At 37.8% G+C, this 27,202-nt stretch overlaps 2 protein-coding genes across 4 annotated transcripts in view; both read left to right on the top strand.

Annotated features, from left to right (window-relative positions):
* The window catches only part of LOC121727713 (facilitated trehalose transporter Tret1-like), a 46,302-nt gene extending 38,183 nt beyond the window's left edge, over positions 1-8,119 (top strand). Inside the window, exons 3-5 of the mRNA XM_042115692.1 lie at positions 495-660; positions 4,018-4,205; positions 6,963-8,119. Of these exons, the coding sequence (XP_041971626.1) occupies positions 495-660; positions 4,018-4,205; positions 6,963-8,027 (1,419 nt within the window). The 3' untranslated portion in view covers positions 8,028-8,119. The remainder of the gene's footprint in view (positions 1-494; positions 661-4,017; positions 4,206-6,962) is intronic.
* Positions 8,120-14,632: 6,513 nt separating this feature from the next.
* LOC121727911 (juvenile hormone epoxide hydrolase-like) lies at positions 14,633-27,117 on the top strand. Of its 3 annotated transcripts, none has more exons than XM_042115966.1 (8): positions 14,633-14,746; positions 22,264-22,446; positions 22,867-23,094; positions 24,681-24,845; positions 25,462-25,647; positions 25,915-26,077; positions 26,402-26,636; positions 26,842-27,117. In XM_042115966.1, the coding sequence occupies exons 1-8, from the start codon at positions 14,744-14,746 to the stop codon at positions 27,068-27,070; spliced, it is 1,392 nt and encodes a 463-aa protein (XP_041971900.1). In that variant the 5' UTR covers positions 14,633-14,743; the 3' UTR covers positions 27,071-27,117. The 3 variants fall into 3 exon arrangements, with proteins under 3 accessions (XP_041971900.1, XP_041971898.1, XP_041971901.1); XM_042115964.1 differs by having other exon boundaries at positions 24,678-24,845; XM_042115967.1 differs by having other exon boundaries at positions 14,636-14,682; positions 24,678-24,845.
* Positions 27,118-27,202: the final 85 nt, after the last annotated feature.

The raw sequence follows: 27,202 nt of genomic DNA, 5'->3' as shown, positions 1-27,202 counted from the left end.
GGTATTTGGACGGCCATACAACGTGTAACTAAATTAACGCATAGCTTGAAAACTACTACACGGGCTCATGAGCAAGAATGAGTTTTCAAGTATGGAAACAACTCTGAAAATGTGAAAAAAATAGGTATTTTATTTCAACTGACTTCACTTGAAAAGACAGCTGATTTATTTTCCACTCTTTCACTGTTACTTTCATACAAAAAGTTATTCGTAATAATGAGCCCTAGTAATGGTTTTCAAGTTGTGAGTTACTTACATGTTGTACACCATTGTCAACCAACCAACCCAGACACATATTTTGTCTTGTATTAAATCGTCTTATACAAATAGAAAAATAAAAATTGTAGGTAATTTATTTCACCATTATGAAACCAACTTTACCCAAAAATTGTGTCACTTTTGTGTAAAGGTAACACAAAATCTTTTGTGTTACTATTTGACAATTCTGGCGGCCTTACCCTTATAATTAAAGTTGTCTATCCTCTTCCCCACAGCTAATGGCGGCTCTAGCCGTCTCCCTTGCACCGTTCTCCGCAGGGCTGGGTAAGGGCTACAGCTCGCCCGCCATCGCCTCGCTCCAGGGTCCAGGGAACGCCACAAGACGGGACTTTCAGTTGACCGACCAGCAGGCTTCATGGCTCGCGTCTCTGTCTTTCCTGGGTGAGGAATTTAAAGTATAATAAGAGAAATCAAGTAGAGAAGAAAAGCAATTATTACTGTCAGAGTACCAATTTTTGACAGGCAAATAATTTGGTCCATTCCATAAAGTTAATATCACTAGCGGAATACAACAACAATCTCGAGCTGTCAAATGAAATTGGTTTCATCTCACGTAAAAATATGTGTATATAACACAATCATGATAGAACATGATTTCTATGAGATTAAATTGTAAACGTGCGGCATGTGCCGAGTGGACGTCAAAAAAAAAACCGGCCAAGTGCGAGTTGGACTCGCCCATGAAGGGTTCCGCAGCAACAATAAGGTTTATGTTCTATGAATTTGATTTATTTTTATGTTTCAGTTGATTTAATGAAAGTTAATTTAAGGTTTACATTTATGACGAATAAAAAAAACTACTTGCTAGATTTCGTTCAAACCAATTTTCGTTGGTAGTTTTAATAGTAATGTACATCATATATTTTTTATAGACTTATCATGCCCCTACTTTAGAAATTAGAGGGGGGGACACACATTTTACTACTTTGGAAGAGTCTCTCTCGCAAACTATTCAGGTTAGAAAAAAATGATATAAGAAACCTCAATATGATTTTTTAAAACCTATCCATAGATACCCCACACGCATAGCTTAGATGAAAAATTTTTTTTTTGTTTCAGTTGTACCAATGGGGACCCCTAAAATTTTTAATAATTTTTCTATTTTTGTATCAAAATCTTAATGCAGTTCACAGACTACATTTACTTACCAAGTTTCAATAGTATAGCTCTTATAGTTTCGGAGAAGGTGGCTGTGACATACGGACGGACAGACAGACAGACAGACAGACATGACGAATCTATAAGGGTTCCGTTTTTTGCCATTTGGCTACGGAACCCTAAAAAGAGTGCTGCTGTCATGTATCACACGTCTCTTTTTACCACGCAGTGTTACTGATAGTGACATCTCTCTTGCTCAGACCTTTGTTTCTCTATTCCGCTAGGTATATTAACTTTATGGTCCATTCTTCTTCTTATTCTTCTTTTGGCGTAAGCCTTATGGTCCATTCAAGCATCCGACCATAGTTTCAGAGAATGTACTGTCTATGGGAGAATTCTCCGACTGGAGTACCTACGTATTTTGTTGAATTATGTCGAGCGAGATGACAAAAAACATTGACTTGACAGTCGACAAAACGAAGGTGGTTCACTATCTATATCTATGGACGCTTCACACCACGTCAGTCTGGCCCCGTGCTAAGTACCTAAAGGACTTGTGTTACGGGTACCAGACAGCAAAAATATATTTAATACTTTTTATACTATACATATTATATTTAAGATTTTTATTATATGATACACATATTTAATACACATCCATGACCCAGGAACTTTGAAAACTTTTTTTGTTCCGTCAGCGGGATTCGAACCCGCGACCCCCGGCTTGAGCTACCGACAGCCCACCCACTGAGCCACAGAGGTCTATCTATGTATTGATTACTCCAAATAGTAGTTAGTACATTCTCTCACTGTGTGGCTACTGGATTGCCCGGCCTGACCGGCCTCACACAAAATTTGGCACGAAATGGCTCCTTACCTTTTGTTTAATCGAGAGAGTGTCATTACTGAGGGAAGGATTTCACCTAAATTAATAGCTAAATCCTCATATATTATAGACCAGGGTTTCTCAAACTTTCGGCTCCACGAACCACTATTAAATTTCCAGGTGACAGCGAACCCCTTACTTATATTCAAAACATCCCCCCCCCCCTTCCTCTTTAGGAAGGGGAATTCACCGCTTGAGAGTTCAAAATATTCATCTATCAAAGACATCCTTTTGAAATCAGCTTGAAGAGTTTCATTTACGGACATAATATCTAATAATGACTCCTGTTGCCACCATTACATAAATCTTGCCGCGAACCCCCTGCCGTCGAATGGAAAACCCCTAGGGGTTCGCGTACCCCACTTTGAGAAACCCTGTTACAGACCCTCGAACGACGTTCGAAATGTGACCTCATCTGGTTGTAAATATCTGTCGCTTCCCATTAGGCGATGCACCTGTTCGTTTATTGGACCATTAATTTCATAAAATAATATGTATAAGAAACTCGTTACTTATAAATTATAATTAGGTCAGTTCTTATTGTAGTCTGCACAAACGCTATGTCATCTCTGCAATACGCACTGCGGTGCGGCCGCGAGGTCACCTGGCTTACAGCCTGGCACTGGGCTGGCTTACAGAATAGGGAGTCTTTGATACAATTATTGTATTGTACAGGTTGTAACAAAGCTAAGTGATAATATATTAGGTTGTGTATACAGAGTTCAAGCGCCCGAGGGTCATGCATTTTTACATACAAAAGCACATAATATAATTTAATAGTAGTACTAAACAAAAGTGAAAAAGGAACTCCCTCTTTCAGACCTACTTGCATTTTACATTAAGTATAGAAATATTACACAACCTAAAGTATTAGGATTTAGTTTTGTTATACCCTGTAGACTGTAGAGAGTAGTAATTCTGGAAATTGAACATATTATACAGGGTGTAACAAAAATAAGTGATAATACTTTAGGGTGTGTACGTCTTCCTCTTAGAGAGTTCACTGTGAAAGTAGCAGCGCTGAAAGACCAAATTTTTTTTCACTTTTGTATGGGGAATCTCGTGAGGCTCGGGCCCTTCCCCATACAAAAGTGAAAAAATTTTTTCGTCTTTCAGCGCTGCTACTTTCACAGTGAACTCTCTACAAGGAACACGTACACACCCTAAAGTATTATCACTTATTTTTGTTACACACTGTATATTGTGTGGGTATGTGACATGTGTAGTCATTGGTTTAAATGTTAATGGTAAATCCTATGATTTTTGGTCCTTGAAATAATTATTTCGGTTTATCTGATGTTCTTCGCAATTTTGTGTGCGCAAAAAAGAACCTAACCGGAAATAAAATATTATGTTTCCCGGCTATAAAAAGTATCTCCACTTATAACATTAAAAGTAGGTATGTATCTAAGATAGTAAGCATTTTTTTTTATTTATCACCTCTATGACAGAGAGTAGCTAATAGTGTTTTCTGGAAACTCTCTAGGAGCAGGTGCTAAAAAATTTCTGTACCAGACAATTATGTACCATCGAGGAAATTGAATCCTAGGCAGGGCAGTTGACCTAGACCAACGTTACCCAGCCAATGGGTTTGACGTAACGCGACCAAACTAAGTAGGCATAAAAGGGGGCAAGCGAGAAAACAGATCACCTGATAGAAAGCAACCGTCGCCCATGGACACTCGCAACATCAGAAGAGCTGCAGGTGCCTTGCCAGCAGAAAACTGTTTCTCATTATTACCTCCAAATTCCAGGAGCGCTATTCGGCGGTATGGCGGGCGGCGCGGCAATGCGGCACGGGCGACGTCGCGTGTTGTCGCTTGCTGCTGCGCCGTGCAGTCTGTCCTGGCTGCTAACAGTGCTGGCCACTTCGGTCCGCATGATGTGCATCACTGCGTTCCTCGGCGGATTCTGCTGCTCGATACTGACGATGCTGTCGCAGGTAAGGCACATATCTATATATGTCTGTCTGACTGACTGTTATCTACGCGACGTCGCTTGCTGTCGCAGGTAAGACTCCTATTTATGCGTGTCTGACTGGCTGTTACTAACTGATTGACTGTCGCCTGCTGTCGCTCGCCACTGCACCGTGCATCCTGTCCTGGCTGCTGACGGTGTTAGCCACTTCGCTCCGCATGATGTGCATCACTGCCTCCGGGCCGGAACACATAAACACGATACGACGTCGTGTCTTACGACGATGCGGCGTCGTTTCACGATGCGACGTCGCGCCGTGGGAATCTACGACGAGCATCTTAAAAAACTACGTCGCGACATCGTTACGTGCCAGGATACGCGGCACGACGCCGTCGAAACAATGCAGGATGAATTATCGCAGTTAATTTCGAGAAATGCACCGCACTAGACGCAACCTGCTGCTGCTGTTGTTAAGAAGACGGATAAAGAAAAGACTCGACCTCAATAGCGTCCATCATCTTAGAATTTTGAATAACAACTGTGGCACAGAAACGCATCGTGAATTTCTACAACGCGACGTCGTGCCGTGTATCGTGGCACGTTACGATGTCGCGACGTAGTTTTTTACGATGCTCGACGCGACGTCGCATCGTGAAACGACGCCGCATCGTGGTACGGCACGACGTCGTATCCTGTTTATGTGTCCCAGCCCTTCCTCGGCGGCTTCTGCTGCTCGATACTGACGATGCTGTCGCAGTGTTGTTTGTTGCCTTTAAATGCTTTTAAAACTGTTAAAGTGACTTGTAAGAAATCTATGTCATTTTCTAACCCGGTAAAATATGTAGGGTTTCTATGTGAGAAAGGATAATCTATAAGGTTACAACGTCTACGTTACGTCTAGTTACTTTACAACGGCTGCATATGGAAATATTTTATTGGGAAGGTCTTAAGTCGTCTGACGAACACCTACCATAATACATAAATAAATCATATTAATCGTACTGCACATCACTTAAGTACATAAGCCACAACTTAAAGAATTCGAGTGTGCGCTTGTTAGGCCATATTTTAATTGCATTGCGTGCATTTTTATTCCGCGCGTTCGTCTAACGTCTTTGTTGTTCCAAACTTCCGGACAATGTAATTCCCATTATGGAATTCCTAAATCCCTCATGTTTACCAAATTTCGGGAAAAAAGCGAATGAAATAACTTGAGGAAGTTCGAGAGTTTGGATTGAGAAATTTGAAATTGCTCATCTCGTAATTGAAAGATAACGACGTAAGTTTTCTTTTGAGGCGCGCTGATAACATCGTTCCGAAGTCGGAACTTCTGATGCGGGCGGGCGGGATAATGGCCGATCAAGTAATTAAGTGCGTTCATGGTAATTACATTGCTATTTTTGGAATGATAGCTGTAACAGTATTTGATACGACAGCAGGCACAGTTTATTAGACTAAACATAAAACAAGATCTGGTACAATACTTTGATGATGAATCGTGCCTTATTTGAATAGTTGTTGGAGAAGTAAGTAAATGGTAATAAATGTTAGAGTTATTATTTTCAATATTAGATTATATAGATATTTTGAGGAGGGATTAATTGAAAATTCTTAAAATGTGAATAATTCCAGCAAATGAAAATATCTATACTAAAGCAAGTCGAACATTTCAGAATTCGGTTATTTATAAAGTTCCAGCAAGTTCAAAGTTCTGGGAATTTCGCATTACTTTATTATACAAGTTGTCAAGTGTAAAGTTTTAATTAAAAGGCGAAGTCGCTAATTACTTTATGATCCATAAATATTTTAACACCGTCATCATCATGAACGAGACATTTTAATCTTAGATTTTAACAAAACTTTGTTGAAAACCGATCTGAAATTCTGCGGGGCTAAAATGGTCGCTTTGAAGAATCATGATATGAATCATAATATGATTCATTTTTCTAAAATCGCAAAATGCAACTCTGCTTGCAATTCATTTCTGTATTTTTGTACTGATTTGACATTTGTCAGTTTGACAGTTTTGACAATTCATTTGCTGAATTGATTGAGAGGAATTGCTAAATGTGACCATTTTAGCCCCGCTGAACACCACTATATTATTATATTGACAATACGATACTGAGTATCCGTGTTTGTGTTCGAATGCAGTCAGGTCAACCTGTGTTCAGTCTGAACTCTGACGGCATTTCGTAGCCTCCTATATGGATGACTTATTTATAATACTACTTTTTCAATACCAGTCATAATTTTATACTTATAAATATTTTATATTATATTATTCTCATGTCACAGTATTTGTGCATGAACTCTTCCAAAACGGCTCAACCGATTTTAATAAAATTTTATATGTACTATCAGAGGAGTTGATTCCTAGGCAGGTGGGGGATTACGTCAAGCCCAGCCGACAGATCAAAATTAATAAGAATTAATTGAATTTACATGATCCGACCAAATGACGTTGGTCTGTAACTGCCTAGGAACCAATTTTCTCGATGGTATCATCGAGGAAGTTGATTCCTATGCAATTGACAGACCAACGTTATTTGGTCGAATATGTCAATTCAATGTTAATTGTGATCTGTCAGCTGGGTTTGACGTAACGCAACCAAACTACTTAGGTCCCCGATTTGCATAGGAATCAACTTCTCTGATAGTACATTCGTTAAGTCTGAGAATAGGTTTTTATCTACTTTTATATAATAATTTATACGGCAAAACAATGTTTGTCGCGTCAGCTAGTTTTCCATAAATTTTAACTTAACAAATAAATTTTCAGGTGTACATCAGCGAGATATCGGTGCCCGACATCCGCGGCTGCCTCAGCGCCGTGCTGAAGATCGTCGGCCACCTCGGCGTGCTGTTCAGCTTCACCATCGGAGCCTACCTCGACTGGCAGCAGCTCGCCCTCTGCATATCGGCTGCCCCCCTTCTCCTGTTCTGCACGGTGCTCTACATACCCGAGACCCCCAGCTACCTCGTCCTGATCGGCAAGGACGAGGAGGCCTACAAGAGCCTTCTCTGGCTTCGCGGACCAAACTCGGATGTTGCTCAAGAGCTAGCCACTATACGGACTAACGTGCTGGCCAGCAAGAATTTCAGCCAGCGTCAAAGTCAAATGTCCAGTAGTCAGTTTCTAAATTCCTTGGACGTGAGAACCGCGAACCGTCTGCTTGGGCCTATACTGGTGACGTGTGGTCTGATGATGTTTCAGAGATTTTCGGGTGCGCACGCGTTTTCGTTCTACGCTGTTCCGATATTTCGGAAGACCTTCGGGGGGATGAACCCACACGGGGCAGCCATCGCCGTGTCCTTTGTCCAGCTGCTCGCTTCCTGTCTGTCTGGTCTGCTGATAGACACGGTCGGTCGTCTTCCTCTACTCATAGTCAGCTCGGTGTTGATGTCGATGGCTTTGGCCGGCTTCGGGAGCTACGCGTACTACGAGGAGGTACACCGGAACCAGAGAATTCAAAGCGTGATGTTCCACCAGACTTTGGGACAGAACGACTGGATACCTCTGCTCTGCGTCCTAGTATTTACCATTGCGTTCTCTTTGGGCATGAGTCCGATATCCTGGCTGCTGATTGGTGAGCTGTTTCCTCTGGAGTATCGCGCGTTCGGGAGCGCCATGGCAACCGCGTTCAGCTACCTCTGCGCGTTTGTAGGTGTCAAGACGTTTGTGGATTTCCAACAGGCTCTCGGTTTGCACGGTGCTTTCTGGCTGTACGCGTCTATAAGCGTGGGCGGGTTGTGCTTTGTTGTCTGCTGCGTTCCGGAAACCAAAGGACGAGACTTGGACGAGATGGATCCTAATTACGTTCAAAGTTTATCACCAAAAAGGTAAATACTGGCTGTCCCTAATTTTCTCAGAGATGATTCAATCAGATATTAACTTTGCATTATTATGACTTTATGTTTTGGTGGGTATACTTTTTATATGCGTAATTTTTATCTTTATAGATACTTCCTAATTTTCATGTAACATTATTTATTTCTCCGTTTTCAAGTGTTATTTTCACTCTTAGAAAGTTGAGGAGTTTTTAAAGTATTACTTTATTTATATTTCAAGTAGTATGCAAAGCAAAATCGTATTGAATTGTTTCTGAGCAAAGTTATATTAATTAAAGAAAGACCACGCTGATTGGTGGGCGGAATCTCTCAAACCTCTAGTCCACCGTAAAATTTTGGCTGTGCTTAAATTAAAATCAACCGAACCACCCTTTTTACGTGGTCCTAGTGTTTTATACCTTGTGCATATCCTGTACTCATATCGTATTTTGTTAGAATGGTCAAGTTTTCGCCCATTGCCTCCCCTGTAATCCTGTATTCCTTGATTTGGTTCTCTTTGAACTAGTCTCAGCTACCCAACTATTTGATGAGAGATTTTCTTGAAGGGGTGAAAATTTTTATCATGAAAATTGGGTTGAAATTTTGGCCATCAAATACTTCCAGGTTCGTTATTTATTATCCTTCCATATACCATTATATCAGTATATCGGTAGACCACAACGTTTTAAAATCACTAATACTATAATACGCTTTATTATTATCTATTGGAATTCAACAAATGCTTCGATTAGTGCATTCGATTTTTTATTCGATTTAGTCCCACGGTAGAGAAACAGCCAAGTTCGTTATAAAAACATTTAATTTTTATTTTAAGCTCATGCAAAATTTTTTACAAGTTGATGTTATGGTATTAGTGATTATATTATATAGTAATTATTATAAATATCTTATAATATCGAGCTTTCATTATATAAAGACAATAACGATAAGACAATAAATATTCCTAGACATAGTCTAGAAAATTGTAGATTTTAAATATAAAAAGATGAAGATTTGAAACTTATAATTTGAACAAAAAAAAGTATTATAATATAATACTTTCCATCTAAGTAGTATTTAAAACTATTTTACTGCGAAAAACGTATCTCGTAATCTGCAAATTTTGTCGTCAAATTAAGAATATTTTGTAAAAATAAATATTTTTTTCTGTTTCCGTATGATGATCTACAAACTTTATTTTCATACAAACATTATTTTAATTATTGATATTATAATATTATGTATTTTTGTAAATTAGCAGAAACCCATAAATAAAATATTTTTAGGTTCAATTTAAAAATTATTATATTTTGTATAAGTACATACATTAATTTATTTTGTGTACTTTTTCATAATAGATAGAAATATTTTAATTTACATTTTATTACAATAATTAATTTACCTCTATATGGCAAAGGTAATAGAAAAAGCCATGCTTTTTCTATTATTCGTAAATAATTTTATTCTTTGAAAATTCTGTTTCAGAAGGTACCTACTCAAAAGAAAGATGACATTTATTTTTCATAAGGTAACATCAATAAATGAACTTATGCTGGACCTTAACCATGTAAAACTGCTTTTACCATAGAAACTTATTATTATGCCATTGAATAAAAATATGTTACCTATAGGTTCCCGTTAGATTTTTTATGGCAAGAATATATAAAAATATATCTAAGATTTTATTTTAAGTAGATCTGAGTAGAATTAGTAGAAATAGAAATGTAAATCTATAATATACATGCCTAGTACCTACTTCTAAACACAATTGTTTGCTTCTGTAGATTTTATTTTCGTTGTATTCATTTATTTACTTATTATATTACAAAACAAAATAACTATATACCTAACCGAAGATGGAATTGAAAAAAATGCTTAACTTCAGTGTACTCTTAATTTTTGCTTTATTCATTAATATATGAATTGTGACTGTATAACGAGTAAAAGTAAATCGATACAAAATAGTGTTGCCCAGTTTTTAAGCTTTTTTGACTGGATAACGTCTAAACATCAACCAATTTTCATGGGTATACTCTAGTTAAAAAAACTTCAGGAATCGGGCATGCAAAGAACAAAATACACCTTAATAAGAACAAGATTGGGATAAAAAGACAATTAAATAGTTAATTATGTATAGGTTGTGAATTTACACATTTTGTAGTTTTTTATATATACGCAAATTATAAATATTGCTTGAGTATTTCAAAGCTTCGTTTTAGACTTAGCTTGTAGATGATAAGGTAAAATTAATATTCGCATGCATAATAATATATAAACAAATTATTTTTATTGTAAAACTGACAATAAAATATGAATATAAAATATTTATAACATTAAAATTGACAATAAAACATTATTTCATTAGAAATAATAATAGTGAAAAGTATGGTACGGCCGTGCCTTTGCTCTAGACTTGGCTGGGGCACTTCCGTGCCTCCAGATGGAGTATTATAAGTGCACCTAAAATAAATGTAAATTTCATATAATTATTAATAATGATGTTTAAATTATTATATTTATTTACTTACTATTATATTTACTTCCCTAATATAAGGAAGTTATTTTTATTTTTGCTTGGACGTAGTATTTTGAACGTCATGACAATTATTTTTAACTTAAATGATATTTTAACTTTCAGATATGAGTTATGACTAACGACTATGTGTTTTGACTGTGTACCTTATAATTTTATTTAAAATTGAATGTTTCAGTAATTAGTTTTATTAAGCTGTTTTATTAAATATTTCATAAAACATCAAAAACAATAACATTATTATAAGTTAGACATATTATTGTTTTTCCGAATCTAAAATATAGCTTGTGGAATGATAATAACTAGTAGGTAGTAATCGCTTAGCCTTTTAGCTGTGATGTGTTTTAGAAGTGTGCCTGTTATATTATATAATAATAAAAATTATTTTACATTATAACAGTATCTGTAATTTGTAAAATACAATCTTATGGGAGTGTTGTGAACGTTAAAATAAAAATCACGAATGCAACTGCCATCTATTATACGATAAGTGAAATAGTTGTAGCTGTGCGCCGACAGGTGGCGCTGACTTGTTTACTCGCTTTGATAATTGCCGTGGCACGTCACGGCACGGTAATACCGTTGTCGTTTGATGTATTTTGCACCCTTTGCTGTTTACGATTTGCCGTTGCCGTGGTCGTTAAATGAAGTGACTGGATACCATTTTGCAATCATTTTTCTTTCATGGTTAAATAGTAATCAAGCCTCAAGGCATAATTGCTATTTATCCGTGTAAGATAAAAACGTGTCGTATTGTTTCGTGTCGTGCCACGGCATATTTTAAAGGCGATAATTAGAGCAAGTATTAAAGACCATGACTCCACTAAAATGTTAAATAGCACTTTTGTGCTCTAAAATATGTCTTTTTTCAATGAAATTTTAAGGATCAATTGGATGTAAGGTAGATAAATTAAGATAGAACGGCTTTAATTAGCTTAATGTTTCCCTAAAAGACTTTAGATTGTACAAATAACATAAGACAATGTTTTTATTAGTGCCCTACCTATGTAATATCAGGTAATATGTATTTACTATTTTCTTCTATCATCGAAATCTTCTCAATGCCAAAGTAATATTGATCTTTATTTTACATTACTAATGATTTCTTTTATCTTTATTAATCTAGTCAAAGTATATGCGCTTATTTTAAATTCTAGGCTTAAATAAAGATCGATGTTACGGTTACAGATAATATTATTAAATGTGGGTTTTATTTCGTAAGGTCTGTTAGGCTTACCTATACTGAAAAATTCTAAAACATATTAATTCGTGTAGTATGAAATTATTACATTTCCTCAAAATATTATTTTTAACGACTTGGCGCATGCGTTACCGTGCGGCCAATGCCAAACAGTCCTTAAGAAATATCCACATATTATTACGGTGTCAATATTTTCCGACAATAACTCTAATATAATCTGTTTAAATCTCTATCCTATATATTTTAACTGTTGAAAATATTTAGATTCTATGTAATGCTGGATGCCTAATAATAAATTAGATTGAAATTCATTGTTTCTTCTTTTTACCTCCTATAGCCGCATTCAGATAGATTTAATGGTTACTTAACTTAAATTTAATGGAGACCTTGACTTGTATAAACAAGCATTGGACAGAGATTGACAGATCTTTTTTAAATAATGAAATCAAAGGTGGCTTTCCGATCCTTGCCGAAATTAACGCTTTCACTACCTACAGGCTACACTGTTGACACAAGAAGTATTATGTCGCAAGAGCCAATGAAGAGAAGGAAAAATTAAAATTAAAGTTCCTAATTATACAGGTTGTCACAAAACTAAGTGATATTACTTTAGGGTTTCCTTTATAATATTGTTCACTGTGAAAATAGCAGCGCTGAAAGAGGTTTTTTTGTGATTTATATGGGCAAGCGCCCCAGCGTCATGAGTTTGCGCATACAAAATAAAAAAAAAAACAGTTATTCTTTCAGCGCTGCACTTTCACAGTGAAGTTTATACAGCAACAGCTGAATACATACCCAATAGCAGCGGACCGCGAAAGGTCGAATCTCGGACCGCGAAAGGTCGAATCTCGGACCGCGAAATATTGTAATGTATTTTATAACAAGTATCAATTATGAATACGTAGATAAGGCGTGCGTATACCTTTATTAATTAAAATAATATTTTACAGCTACATAGGACAAGTGTATTTTTTCTGGACCACGTCAAAATTTTCCCTTAGTATCCGGACCTCACCTAAAATTTGTTGCCGACCCCTTCCTTATAGTATTATCACTTAGTTTTGTTATACCTTGTACTTCTTGTACCTTGTACCTTGTACTATCAATTAACCCTTAACCACTGACGTACGTATGTGGTACGTCACCCACGCGGTTTTTTATACAAAACTCAAAATTTCGCGGGAATTTCTACGTGTCATTTTTGGTAGTTTCCTAGTTGCCAGTGACGCGTCGAAGGCAGGGGAGAGCGAATGCAGTGCATATCTGCAAGCAGGTAATTTCGACGACCTATACGTATGAGGTACATAGCGTCAGTGTAAGTATGACTTTTTTCAACTAATAACTTTTTGTTTGTCCGTAGATAAAAATGAATTGTAGGCTGTAATTACCCAGACTACTTACTAATTGCTCAAATTACCCAGGTTCTGGGCCAGGGGGGGGGGCAAATTACGCAGATTCTCGGCCAGGGGGGGGGGGCAAATCAGATTTTTTATAAGCTAGGTGTTTATAAAGAATAAAAAATTAATAATTTTTAGTTGTATTGCAAACAAATGCCAAAAATCGGCTCGGTACGCCCATACATGTATATTTAAAAGAAAAACGTCGCAGAACCCGAAACGGATGTCAATTGCTTGCATAAATCGGTTTGCTTGCAGTGCTCTAAGTCGATCTGCAACAACTGTCCTTAAAAAGTGCCTTATAATTTGATTGGTGGTGATTGTGATTTTATCCTATATAATATAATCCTTAATAATTAATATAAACCAAAAAATAAGTTCCTATGCTTAGAAAATATTTTTTGTATTTTTTTATAAAAAGTACTTATATCCTACTTTGTAAGTAAGGTTTTTGTTACATAAATATTTATTTATAACAAATATAATTATTTTTTAAATATCTTTATGTCATTTGAAAATATCCAAATAAAAAGAATGCAATTGACACCAGAATTAAACTTTATAGACACATCAGGAGGCATTCAAAATGGCATACGTATCCCATACGTACGTCAGTGGTAATGTAACTTAATTGCACGTCAGTGGTTAAGGGTTAAGATTCATAAATCATAAGACAAAATGTACTTACAAAAACTATACAAAAATTCATCCTAACATTCCTAACCATTAAAGCTTTTTTTGGAAGTTGGTTAATAATGGGTTTAAAAACGCTGATCACAATGATGCACAACTTTACCGGTTCATACAACGGTTTAACGAAAATAAACTCTAAAACTAAAACATAAAGCACATAGTACTTTGAAGATATAGATTGATACTGTATATATGAATCGAGAAGTGTTTATTACGGTAGTGTTTCCAGCTGTGTAAAGTAACTCAAGTTATGGCAAATTATGGGAGAACTCAGTTAAAACGAGCAAAACTTACCAGAGATTAGACATTTAATTCAATTCCATTCATGACGACGATCACTATGTATCAACTAATAGTTAATTAGAAGATAGATCTCTTCATAATATAGACCTCCTTATAAAAACGATGGCATCCTCTTTTACAATTTGCGTTAACTTCTTTAGGTACATAGTACAATATAAGTTTAACTGTTAATTACGTAATAAAACTAAGTGATTCGTAAAAATGCTCATTAGATCTTTCTAACCAAGTTAGAGACAAAATATATAATAATTCGTAAGTATACGTCAGCTTGTACTATCAGACAAATTGAAAGTGCGACCGAGTAAAGTAGCTCTTGATCTATGAATCAATTATTTCTTTGATGGTACCTTGGGCAAAACTAGGCCATAAAGGCACAAATGATTATGATAGAAAATTATTTGTGGCTTTTTAAAAGGATCTATTTGGTAGTTATTTTAGTGGAAAATTGATCTCTACATGTTGGCAACACTGAATAGTCATATCAGTATATTCGTGCAGCACGGACCCTGTGCTTGTCGGCTGCCGGTGCTCTACCAATATAACGGTGATAAAATATACACTATTATAGTTACCGCGGTTACATTACATGTGAAATATAATATACCATGGTAAGTATGATATTTCTTTCATATTGTTTTGTATAGCAACCACCTTGGATTGCGAACTAATGATGTAATATTTATTATGGCATAGATGTGCCGGGATACTATCTTGTTTGATATTCCATCATCCATGATTACGACGATTACTGTATAGTGTATAGTAATTGACTTTAATTGATTAGTACTTTATTATCCTTAGGTAGAATAATAAACTAAGTGAGTAATAATCATTATTACTTTTTTATAGTTTCGTAATAACATATTAATCATAGTTAACACACTGATTTTGTTGTCAGTAGCCGTTTCAAACGCAAAAGTTATTATAGTGATAATGTGTGCCCGCAATACATACGGACAGTCTGCTCTTATACTCTCTCATATCTGTCAAAACAATGTGTATCTTTCGTATGTAGTAAATAGAGTTTAGTATGGCTCATTCAAAGATGCATCAGATCGCATCGCTTTGTCACGATGCAATGTGTACTGATCCTAATATTATTAATTGTCTAATGCGGTGCCATGTAGACCAGTAGTCTTCCACCTTTTTTTTCCACACGACGTTTTTTACGCTCGTTTGTATCGATACAAACGCAAGTTGAACGCTCAGCAAACGGAAAGAAGCCGACAGGTTTTAATCTTTTTACCTGCCAAAACGCGATGAAAACGCGCAGAAGACGAGCGCATCAGAAACGCGCGTCGTCAGTGCGCAAAAAATACGCTGTGTGGAAGGCCCACTGCCCAGAAGGCCCTAACATCATGCGGGCCAGTGGCCACTCATAAAGCCCTGGATGGCGGGCCGCAGGTTGAGTATAGCTGATGTAGACAGTGAGAGTACTTATAGCCAAGTTCTAAAGTTAAGAGCTTGGATGTAGAGCTCAGAGTCTAAACCACAAAATTAGAGGCACTTCGTACTATAATGTGGCAGTCTTCCACAGTTCGTTTTTCGCGTAACTTTCTGCCGCGCACTGTAAAACTCTGGAATGAACTGTCACCAGCAGTATTTCCGGACCGATACGATCTGCAAACCTTCAAAAAAAGAGCGCATACCCTCTTAAAAGGCCGGCAACGCACCTGCAGCTCTTCTGATGTTGCGAGTGTCCATGGGCGACGGTAGTTGCTTACCATCAGGTGACCCGTTTGCTCGTTTGCCCCCTTATTTAATAAAAAATAAAAAAATAAAAATGTCGGCTATACTCTATAGAGCTAAATATGGGCTATTATAGCTCACAAATCACAATACGCAAGCATTTATCTTGTTTATCATTCAAAGTGGTTTTGCTGAGGCTGGATGACATAGCAATACTGAAACATAACAAATAATACCTACATGATCTTATGTCACCAATTTCAATTGAATTGATTTGATAATAACAATAATAATTTAGCAATTATATTATCTAATATTTTTAACCATATAAACTTTTTAACTAACTAAATTAGGGTAAAACCAAGGAGATTTTAATTGGGGCCGTTTCAGGGACGTTTTCTTATTTCATATTTTATTGTTCTGTGGTACCCTAGTTCCTAACACAATTCTCTAAACTTAATAAAAATATGGGTCTTTATGAGAGTTTTGTCCAGACTTTAAAACAGCATTGCAGCGACATTTAGTAAACTAATATATAGAACTGGCTGGAGTAGCAATTTGTTAAAAATAATTGTGTTATAATTTGTATTTTTTTTTTAAATAAAAAAAAAGTAAGTATTATAATTGTGTTAGTAACACCATTAAGAGGATTCCACACCGCCCTTTTTTCCATACAAACGTTGTCCCCTGTTTCCTAGCTGGATAATGCTAGTAGAGTTATAATTTTTTTCCTAAATATCTACGGCCACTAATACAATGTCCCTATGTTTTCTTTTTTTTCATATTTTAATTATTAAATAAGATATGAACGTTCAAAAACCCAAAAAAATGGCCAGATTTTCCACTGTGTTCAAACGTCTAGAAAACAGATTTGGCTAGATTATACAAAAAAAGCAAAACATAGGAACACAGCTCAAGCCTTTTTTTAATCTTTAATGAAAAAAGTACTTAAATCGGTTAAGTTTTGGAGAAGGAATCAGGGGACAACGAATCGTTGATTTTCTGGATTTTCTGCAGTTGTCTCTATCGCGTTCTGCGGTATAGGCTTGAGGTAAGGGAGACAGCTATAGATATTACACGTACTTTTTTTTCATTTCTCTAGCCGCTGTTGTATCCTCTTAACAGTCCAAGTACAGACTGTCAAAAAGTCATGAAATTAAAAAGTGACAACATCGTAGTGTTATCCCTTTTTTCTTAGATTGATTTGAAAGGGATGACACTACGATGTTGCCACTTTTTAATTTCATGACTTTTTTGACGGACTGTAATAAAGATACTCGTATCAACAGATAACAATCTGAAAAGAAATGTAAAGGTGAAATAACAGAGTAAAATAATATAAATAATCCATACTAATATTATAAATGCGAAAGTGTGTCTGTCTGTCTGTCTGTTACCTCTTCACACCCAAACCGCTAAACCGATTTTGCTGAAAATTGGTATGGAGATACTTTGAGTCCCGGGAAAGGACATAGGATACTTTTTAACCCCGAAAAATGTACGGTTCCCGCGTGACGAACGAATTTTGACACAACGGAGTAGCGGGCGTCATCTAATAATTTAATTAATTAAATAATTTATGTAATAAACGTCATAAGTCAGACAAAATATTATGGTAATACAAATTCTCACAGAAATTTCAAAATAGCATAGACAATAATACATAATTATTAATTTAATAAAACAATACGCGTAGCTAATTAAACGTTATTATCATATTCTGTAGATGTAAAAACTAAAAAGTAAAAACGTTAAAGGTAAAATAAAATGTAGAATACTTAATTTTAACGCACTTAAAATGTAAATTTATGTTGTGTAATGTAATGTATGTGTGTGTATTGGTGGAAATTTATGTTGAACACTAATAAAACACAATTTTTCGTGCACTTTTCCCCCCACTATATTAAGAAATCTATATTATATTAATACGTGAGCCAAAAACTTTGTATCCCTTTTGACGCAAAATGGGAAAATGTAGGTGAATAATAATAAAATATGTAATAATAAAACTGTAGAAATTAAAATTCTGTACATTAAAGAGAGACAGATATTCAAATAAAGTAATCGGAGAAACAGGAACGGATAATTATATTTAAATACAATATTTTTTATTGTATTTAAATATTATTATTAATTATTAAAATACATATAATATAATTTTTAAGGCCTTTGTGAAAATTAAAAGTGCCTACCTGTTGCCATTTACGAGTATATTGTTACCCAGTAAAAAAGCCAAAAAAATTACGTTTGTTGTATGGGTAGTATTTTTTGTTATAGCGGCAACAGATATAATCAACCTGTGAAAATTTCAGAAGGCTAGCTATAAGTATAAATATTATGTATAGATTAATCTATACATAATATTTATACTTATAGCTTGTATACTCAATTGCTCTTGTATACTCAATTGAGTATACAAGAGCAATGTTTGCTGGGTCAGCGAAACTTTGAATTTACTCAAAAAGATCAGTATAATCTCTTTATTTTTGTATTAACTAGGCTTCAACAATAAGTTTCGTTGCAAGATTTAATCCAAGTTGTTAGTGCAATAAAAAAAATGAAGGGTTTTATGTTATATTTTGTTAATAGTTACAGGAATCAGGCGTTACTTTGCGGAAATCCATAGCTTAAAATTTAGGTTGTTATTATTTTTAGCAATATTGCCAAAAATAATAACAAACTAAATTTTAAGCTATCTATATTTAAACTCAACAAATACCTACTGAATACAAGTGTATACACTAAAATACTATCTAAAATATACAGATATATTATATATATACAAACTTTAAATATAAAACTATAAAAAGAAAAACTTGCCCAAGTCGTCCCCATCTGGCAGAGTGCCCAGCAAGCTGACAGCATTGCCACGTTGGATGGCAATTGCTATCCGCTGTGCCAGGTAGCTCCCAGCTCTGGGGTCTCGGGTGGCTTCAACAAGCTTCTTAGATATTCCTCTAAAAAGCTTATGTGCCCCCGGACCCCATGCGCCTAGAGTTTCCACCCCAAACGGTTCAAATATAAGATCTCCGCTGAGGTTCTCATATTTGCGCCGCTTGAGGTTCTCTGCTTGGTTTGCGGCTGCGCCCGCACAGCTCGAGGTGCTCTGAATATGGGACGAGGCGAATGTGTCGACACAAGTAGCGTCCCACACAAGGGCCCGACCCACATTCCAGGGCACCAGGGTCATTCCATCGGGTCTCTTGCCATCGTCGCGCGCCAAACCGGAGGGCTCCAGTATCGCTGGCACGCCGGCAGTGACAAGAGCCCGACGAATGAGGTCATTCAGGTTGTGATGCCGTGAAAAGCGTCCGGCACTTCGAGAGCAGCACAACCCGTGGTGACCATAGCTGTCAACGCGCGCGCCGCAAACACACTGATGGGGGACGACATGGGGGACACCAAGACGCAGGGCAGTGGCAAGACGGAATGTATTACGGTCCAGCAATGTTCCTGTGTTTTTAGATGGCAGTGCCTGCAGCCAAGCTCCCGACTCCCACCTCTCCACGGCCAAAAGTCGAGCCCGTTCTACGGCGCTGGTAGACGTGTTAAACAGTTTATTACGCACCAGTTCGCAGATGGGCTCGTCCCAGAGCCTTTGGGAAGATGTGTTCTTGGGAACCTCACTGCCGGCACTAGCAATGTCCCATTCATCCTTGGCCTCGTCCGCAAAGGGAATGACGAATGGGCAAGATGAGGGCTCTAAGATTTTGGCTATTACTGCGCGATTTGCGTGGACCGAGGACAAGAACGCCGGTAAAGCTGTGTCCGATGTTTTTCGTATTCCCAGGCCACCGAACCTTACTGGTAGTGTAGCTTGGGTCCAGGAACGTTCATCAAATTTTATGTTTAAAATTGTGGAAAGCGTATGCTTTAGGGTGTCATCTAAGCTATGGAGAAGTTCTGGGAACTTCCAGAGCTGACAACACCGCAAAGCATACGTAAATTTTGGAACGAATAAACAATATCGAATCAGAGTAAATGCCATGTGACTGTTAATTTGGAGAAGACGATCTAAACTTTCACTAAAATTCCGTGTTTTTTCATTTATATAGTCCGGAAAAGAATCGGCTAGAACAGGTGAACCCAAGAGAAAAAGTGCACTCTTCTCAATCACTGATAATTCTGGGGCGACGGCCTTGAAACTGGATATTATCTCATCTCTATCCCCACAATCATCAGGGACAAAAAGTTCACACTTCCCCAGGTTCAAATCTAGGCCTATAATTTTGAATTCGCGAATCAGAGTCTGAAAATCCGAAAGAACTGTAGATGCGTCGCTGGCAAGGGTCCCGTCATCTAGATACCACACGTTGAATTTGGAATTTAGGAGTTCGATGACCGGGTGAATAGCTAGACTGAAAATTGCTGGACCTAGAGGGTCGCCCTGTTGACAGCCAACTTCAGACTGGATTAAGTGGTTCTGGTAAATGAGTTTAGTGGGATCTCGGTAGCACTGTAACATGAAGGGTAAAATGGTGGGGGCTTTGGTTTTTATCTGTGTTAACATGGCGACCCTGTCTACAGAATTGAAAGCGTTTGAAACATCCACCTTTAAATATATACTATTTTTTGAATTTTGAACATGAGTGCGAAAAGAGTGAACGGCTGCCTCACAGCCACCTTTGCAGGCGAAACCAAGTTGCTTGGGTTGGAAATATGATGACAGAGATTTTATGGACCTGCAGGCTATCTTGGCAGTGAGGCGCCGGTATGTTGAGCCGACAGCGATCGGTCGAATGCCACCATCTCTCTTCCTCAGCGCGCAGAGGTTTGCTCCATACAGGATGTCTACGATATCTGAAGCAACCTCACCACGAAGCATGAGGTTGCACAAATTCGTGACCTCCTGCAGGAGTTTCTCTCCGGCATCCCCACAGCAACCGCTGGTGAGGTCCTTCAGATGCTGAGAGGTGATACCGTCGAGACCGCCTGCTGAACCCGGAGGAAAAGACATGATGGCTCCACGAACACTGTCGACTGTCGTTTGAAGAGGTGGTGTTCCGTCATGGGCGTCAGAAATGTGTTGAGAAGTCAGTTGATGGGGGTGTTTCTTTTGTAAGGCCGAAACGGTTTCTGGGGAGTTCGGAGCAATCGTGTCGCTGGAAAAGAGCAGCCGCGCAGCGCCCTTAATATCCCCCTCACTAATTTTATTTTCAACATTTTTAACAATATTATTTTTGCCTGAAGAACATAAAGGAAAATTTTGATTCAAAACAATATCAGAGGCGCAGTTCTTTTTAACACGGGAAGTGAGGGAGGTATTATTTTGGGGATCCCTAGTCACGTGAAGAGTGCGGTAGGGAAACGTCAAGAGGTTTTCCCAGGCTTGCCTCGAGTTTTCATTCACCGTTTTGTGGATAGTTTCGGCAAGCTTCTGGGCTACGGCTACTCTAGCACCCCTAGGGATCCGCCTAAGCACTGGGACAGATTGTTTTAATTTGGATATTGTTTGCCAAAAGGGTTCCCGTGCGGTAGAGTTCTGGGAAGGTGAAACTGAAGCATCCGAAGGAGAAGAGAGTAAAGGCTCCTTATGGCACTTACCTCTGTGAATACGTAGGCCCCTCTCACTTCTGAAATATCGGGGTTGGGGACATTGTGTACACTGCACTAAGATTTCAAGCGGCACGATCGCATCATCAGTGGACGTCCCTGCATCTTGGCTATTGCTTAACATTTACAACTTAAAAAGAAAAACGTTCTTAAAATAGCCTGAAATAAAGCTAAAAAGAATAAAACTATACGATAATAATAGTTAAAAAACAATAAAACTATAGAATAGAAATATAAACTAAGAAGATCAAAAGGAAACTTGAAACGGACGTCTCTTTAGGAGCGAATTTCACTTTCTGTGGCCGTACTATGAAGGGCTCCTCATGGTTTACTACTCCTGTCGAAGCAGCCAACGCGCTAATAAAGTCTTGTTGCTTGAGCGTATGCTTGTAAACATAATAGTTTTGTCGGTACATTTAATCTTAATACAGGTCCAAAATTTCGCTCTTCCACCTTTCACGGAATATCCTGTCAATAGGCTCGGATAACAGCAGACTTCTTCTCGGAGTATATTATAACTTCGCAAATCGCAGTCCTTGTGGTTGTATGGAGAAATTATATCGGTTCACAATGGGGTTCACATACTGGCAATTTTCCCTCTTGGGGTTTGATCAATTATTATTATCGGCGGTGGAGAGAACACTTGGGAAAGTATTTTCTCCCGCTTTTAGCTGAAACGTTTTGGATTTTATTAATTTATTTGAAAAGAAATTGTTGAGAAAATTTTAGTGACATGACAGGCATGACATCTCCTATATATATTTTGTTATTTCAATGTACATATATCTAATATTTATCACTTTCGTCTTATTCATCTCGTCTAGTTTCGTTATGAACTGACCCTTAAATGCAATAATTCTGACCTTCTAACTACACATTTTAGTGTTCTAAGATGCTGCTAGCAGTTGCAATAGTGGTTATTAGTATAGCAGTATGGCTATGGATGAAGTCTTCGACGTCAAAACCACCACCGAAGTTGGACCAGAACGAGTGGTGGGGACCAAACGAGCTGAAGGCTAAACAGGATACCAGCATCCGACCTTTCAAAGTCAAGTTTAGCGAAGAGGTAATATGTTTTAAAATATATGAACCTTTAATAACTGGAAAATTAATTATTTATATTGTGTAGCTCATAATGTTTTTTCCTTGTTTGTAATATTTTAAAGACTTCGGAAAAATATTACAAATTCCTACGGTATATTAATTTAGATTTGTAATAATATATTATGTAAAAAATAAAATAGTTAAGTATGTTGTTTTTCTCTGATTAACATTTTGTATTTTGTCATAGGTTAGCTCATAAAATATCATCTCGTAGATCAAGTCCCTACACAATATAGAATATAGTTTATTGTCACTTATTTAAATATCTTCAATCGATTACTTACCTGTTGAAACACCTTAAACTGGACCATTTAAAGAAACATATAGGTAACACTATATATAATGCTTGACCTTTCGTCATAAGTCATAACGTCGTTTCCAGATGATAAAAAACCTGCGGTTCCGTCTCAAGAACCACCGGACTATCCCACCACCGCTGGAGGGCGCTGGGTTCCGCTACGGCTTCAACAGCGAGCAGCTGGCCACCTGGACGAGCTATTGGGCTGACGAGTACAACTTCTCCGAGAGGGAGGCCTTCTTCAATCAATTTCCTCAGTTCCAGACCAACATCCAGGGGCTGGATATACACTTCATCAGGGTTAAGCCTGAGGTACCTACTTCTTTTTGATGAACAACTTTTATAACCCACTTTTTTAAATTAGTTTATTTGCTGATTAAATATCTTCTGGAAGCTTTTTACACTATACCAGGTTTTTTCAAACTTATTTGTACTGTGATGCCCTTTCTTTACGACTTTGCCATTTCTTTACGACGCCCCTCAACCGAGCCCCCAAAAATACTTTCTAATTTTAGAACTAGCCTACCCAACATAGGTTATCATAAAACACTATTTGAACGTTTATTCTAATCACAATCATAAAAAAATTTAAAAATATTTATGAAAGATATTAAAGCCAGCAAGGCTGGCTAATGTGAAGTATGCGCTTGCTTTTCAGAGTATAGCTTCTGAAACCGGGGATTTAGACTGCCCGGAGCCGGGATGTATGAAAGACAATAATATAATGGGCGAGGCGTTTACTCGATTTGATTGTGTTGACATGCGACGCCCTTGGGACAATGTTGCGACGACTCGGGGCGTCGCGACGCACAGTTTGGGAAGCCCTGCACTATACTCTGATCTGCAGAGAACTCAAAACATTGTGCAATGTGCAAGATGACAATAATACCTAATTACTATTATGATAAGGTATACCTAAGGTACCCTCTTGGAAATATATTAATTGTTCACATTAATTTAAATCCAAATTTAAACAAAGATAACAATAGCTCTTACCTAACACTACCAAAAAATATTTAATTATTATTTTAGTACATTTTTTTAAAAACGTTGACTACCTAACGTTACTTATTTATCTGGCAGAACTTGCAATAACAACACAATGACGCAATAATTCTGTTGAATTAAACATTTACTTTAGATATCTAAGACGGTATCTATAGTCGTTAAGCGACAATTATTTTAATTGAAGCAAAATACTATAGGGGCCGTGCAGGTAGCACTTTATAAGAGACCATAATAAGGTTTAGATTGGTGACATCAGTACGTAACATAATATGAGTGTGTACGCTTTTCGAATTCTAACCATGGAACACATAAACGTATGTGTCTGTGGTGCGGATGCTCTACAAACTCAAGAGTATAGGTATACAAGTGACACATACAAACCATAAAGTATTATCACATACGTGGGAGAGCCATGCTTCGGCACGAATGGGCCGGCTCGACCGGATAAATACCACGTTCTCACAGAAAACCGGCGTGAAACTAACCTAACCTAACCCCTACCCTATTCCCTTCCCTACCCTCAACTATTCCCTTCCCTTCCCTACCCTCCCCTATTACCCTATTCCCTCTTAAAAGGCCGGCAACGCACTTGCAGCTCTTCTGATGCTGCGAGTGTCCATGGGCGACGGAAGTTGCTTTCCATCAGGTGACCCGTTTGCTCGTTTGCCCCTTTATTTCATTAAAAAAAAACACTTATTTCTGTTACAGCCTGTATAATGGCGCATTTTCACTGGTCGATAGGGCCCGGGATGCCCTGCGGGAGATTTCTGAAACGCATGCTACGACCAATAAGAATGCGCCATTAGTTGTCAAGACTCCCCGTATGCTGTATACCGTACGAGTTAACGACTAATGACAATGCGCCTATAGTAAAATAATGACGTCAGCAGGTGCCAGCTGGTGTGACGGTAATCCCCCTGCTGCTGATGCACGGCTGGCCGGGGTCAGTTCGCGAGTTCTACGAGACTATCCCCCTACTGACGAAGCAACGCCCAGGTTACGACTTCGCGTTTGAGGTGATCGTGCCGAGTCTACCTGGATATGGATTCTCTGATGTAAGCTCCAAATAATTGTTGTTTCTTCATAAACATAATATACTAGATGACGCCTGCAACTCCGTTGTGCTAAAATTCGTTATTGCGTGGAAACCATACAATAACGAATTTTAGTAGTAGAATATAAAAATAATCCAATGTCCTTCCTCGGGACGGAAAACATCTTCATACGAAATTTTAGAAAAATCGGTTCAGCGGCTTCGGTATGGCAATCGGTAAAGCTGAAGGTAACAGACAGACAGACACACTTTCGCGTTTGGGTAGGTTCTGTAAAGTCAGTCTGTCTGCTTGTCTTCATATTGTAAGCGGCCCACCATCTGCTTATGAATGAATTTCTCTGACAGGACTATCAGAAAAATCATTGCCTTACTTAAAATTTTGCAACGTTCCTTGGGTTTACTCGTGGATTTAAAGTCTCAACATCATGTTGTCAGTATTATTGATAGACCCTTAATCTCAGTAATCGAACAGTTATTGCACTTCGTCTGAAATCTGATATGATGCATAACATCCTAATTCATTTAAATAATAAACTAATAAAGTCTGCAACATATTATGCAGAGTGACTATTGAAAATACCATTCACTGAGTAAAAATACATTGGATAATATTTCAGGCAGCCGTGCGACCTGGTTGCGGCCCGGCCCAGACGGGCGTGATCTTCCATAACCTGATGAACAGGCTTGGATTCAAGAAGTACTACATCCAGGGTGGAGACTGGGGTTCCGTGGTTGCTTCCATGATGGTCGTCATGTATCCTGAGGCTATACTCGGCCATCACTCCAATTTTATGGTTGCCCAGGTAAGAATTATTTAAAGCTTATTGTTATATTTTATTTTATTAGCTGATAGAATAGCTTTAGGAACAGAAATCATTTTGCTATTTAATGTTGGTGGTATCCATTAATTGCATCCAGGACTTTGGAACTCAATATCTGCTACCTGTCAGAAATGTTGTGGATATACGTTGACTATAAGCTATAGAAAATCTGCTGTCGAACGCCTGTTGCTTACCGGTCGCAAGATACATATCCCCTAGCTGATCTTGATACCTATGCTTGTTTTTCAGAACGGTCCCGCTTTCTTGAGGATGTTCATCGGAGCTTACTTTCCGTCCCTGATCGTGGAGCCGCACCTGGCCAGCCGCTTGTACCCGCTGTCCAACTTATTTTGCTACATCATGGAGGAGTTCGGATACTTCCACTTGCAGGCAACCAAACCTGACTCTGTTGGTGAGTTTCGTACCAGGAGCAAATCACAAAATATGCGACGAAGTTGCTTAAATGTAACTTAGTGTTTAAATTTAAACATCTAATATAAGACGTAGTTATACATAACTTACAGTCCAAGTTATGCATAACTAGGTAAGATCGTTCAGTAAAAGTCAAGCATAATGCAGAAAAACTGCTCACTCCTTGCCCCACGAAAGACAACTAATTTTTAAGCATTTAACGATCTAAAACGAACTCAAACGATCTTAACTTTGATATCTATACTTAAGATACGTATACTCCACCCTAAACGTTTCATTTACAGACTCTGATTTGTATTTTCAGGTACGGCTCTCTCAGATTCACCAGTGGGTCTCCTGGCTTATATCTTGGAAAAGTTCTCCACGTGGACTGTTCTGGACAACCGCAACCTGCCGGACGGTGGTCTCAGCACCCACTTCACCAAGGACCAGCTGATAGACAACCTGATGATGTACTGGGCCACCAATTCCATCACCACCTCCATGCGCATGTACGCCGAGGCCATGAGCAGTAATCAGAGGAAAATTGGTTTTGACAAGTAAGTTAAACATACCTAATATTTTGCTCCAACCTGACCCTATTTCGATATGATATTTTATTCTCATAATGTTTTTATTATTGTTATTATTATAATTATCCTCATATTTTTTAGCAATTTTATGCTAGCGCAGTAGTCATCTGAGCTAGATTTAATGTTTAACTAGACTCTAGCTGGATGATTGTTTCTAACTTTTCTATTTCAGGATGACCTCCACAGTGCCGGCGTGGGCACTTCAAGCTAAGTACGAATTGTTCTACCAACCGGCGAATGTACTCAAGACGAAATACCCCCACCTTCTCGGTACCACCGTCTTGGATGATGGAGGCCACTTCCTCGCCTTCGAGAAGCCGAGGGAGATGGCTGACGACGTCTTCAAAGCGGTGAACGAGTTTAGGAAGTACCACGCAACTAACGGAAGAACGGAATTGTAGTTTTCCATTATGAGATTTTTTATTGTATTATATTAATATTATTACGAGTATGATATTTTTGTAGTTTGTATTTAATTGTTCATGTCGTCGTATGAAGCCTGAAGGATATTACGAGTAATAATAGTAACTGAT

Source organism: Aricia agestis, chromosome 6 (genome assembly GCF_905147365.1).
Source record: "Aricia agestis chromosome 6, ilAriAges1.1, whole genome shotgun sequence".
In the NCBI taxonomy this organism is placed as follows: domain Eukaryota; kingdom Metazoa; phylum Arthropoda; class Insecta; order Lepidoptera; family Lycaenidae; genus Aricia; species Aricia agestis.
This window is presented reverse-complemented; position numbering and strand designations above follow the sequence as displayed.

Coding starts and splice junctions, on each gene's coding strand:
- LOC121727911 (XM_042115964.1), top strand. Junction 24,846..25,461: donor CTGGATATGGATTCTCTGAT/GTAAGCTCCAAA, acceptor ATAATATTTCAG/GCAGCCGTGCGACCTGGTTG. Junction 26,637..26,841: donor AGGAAAATTGGTTTTGACAA/GTAAGTTAAACA, acceptor TTTCTATTTCAG/GATGACCTCCACAGTGCCGG.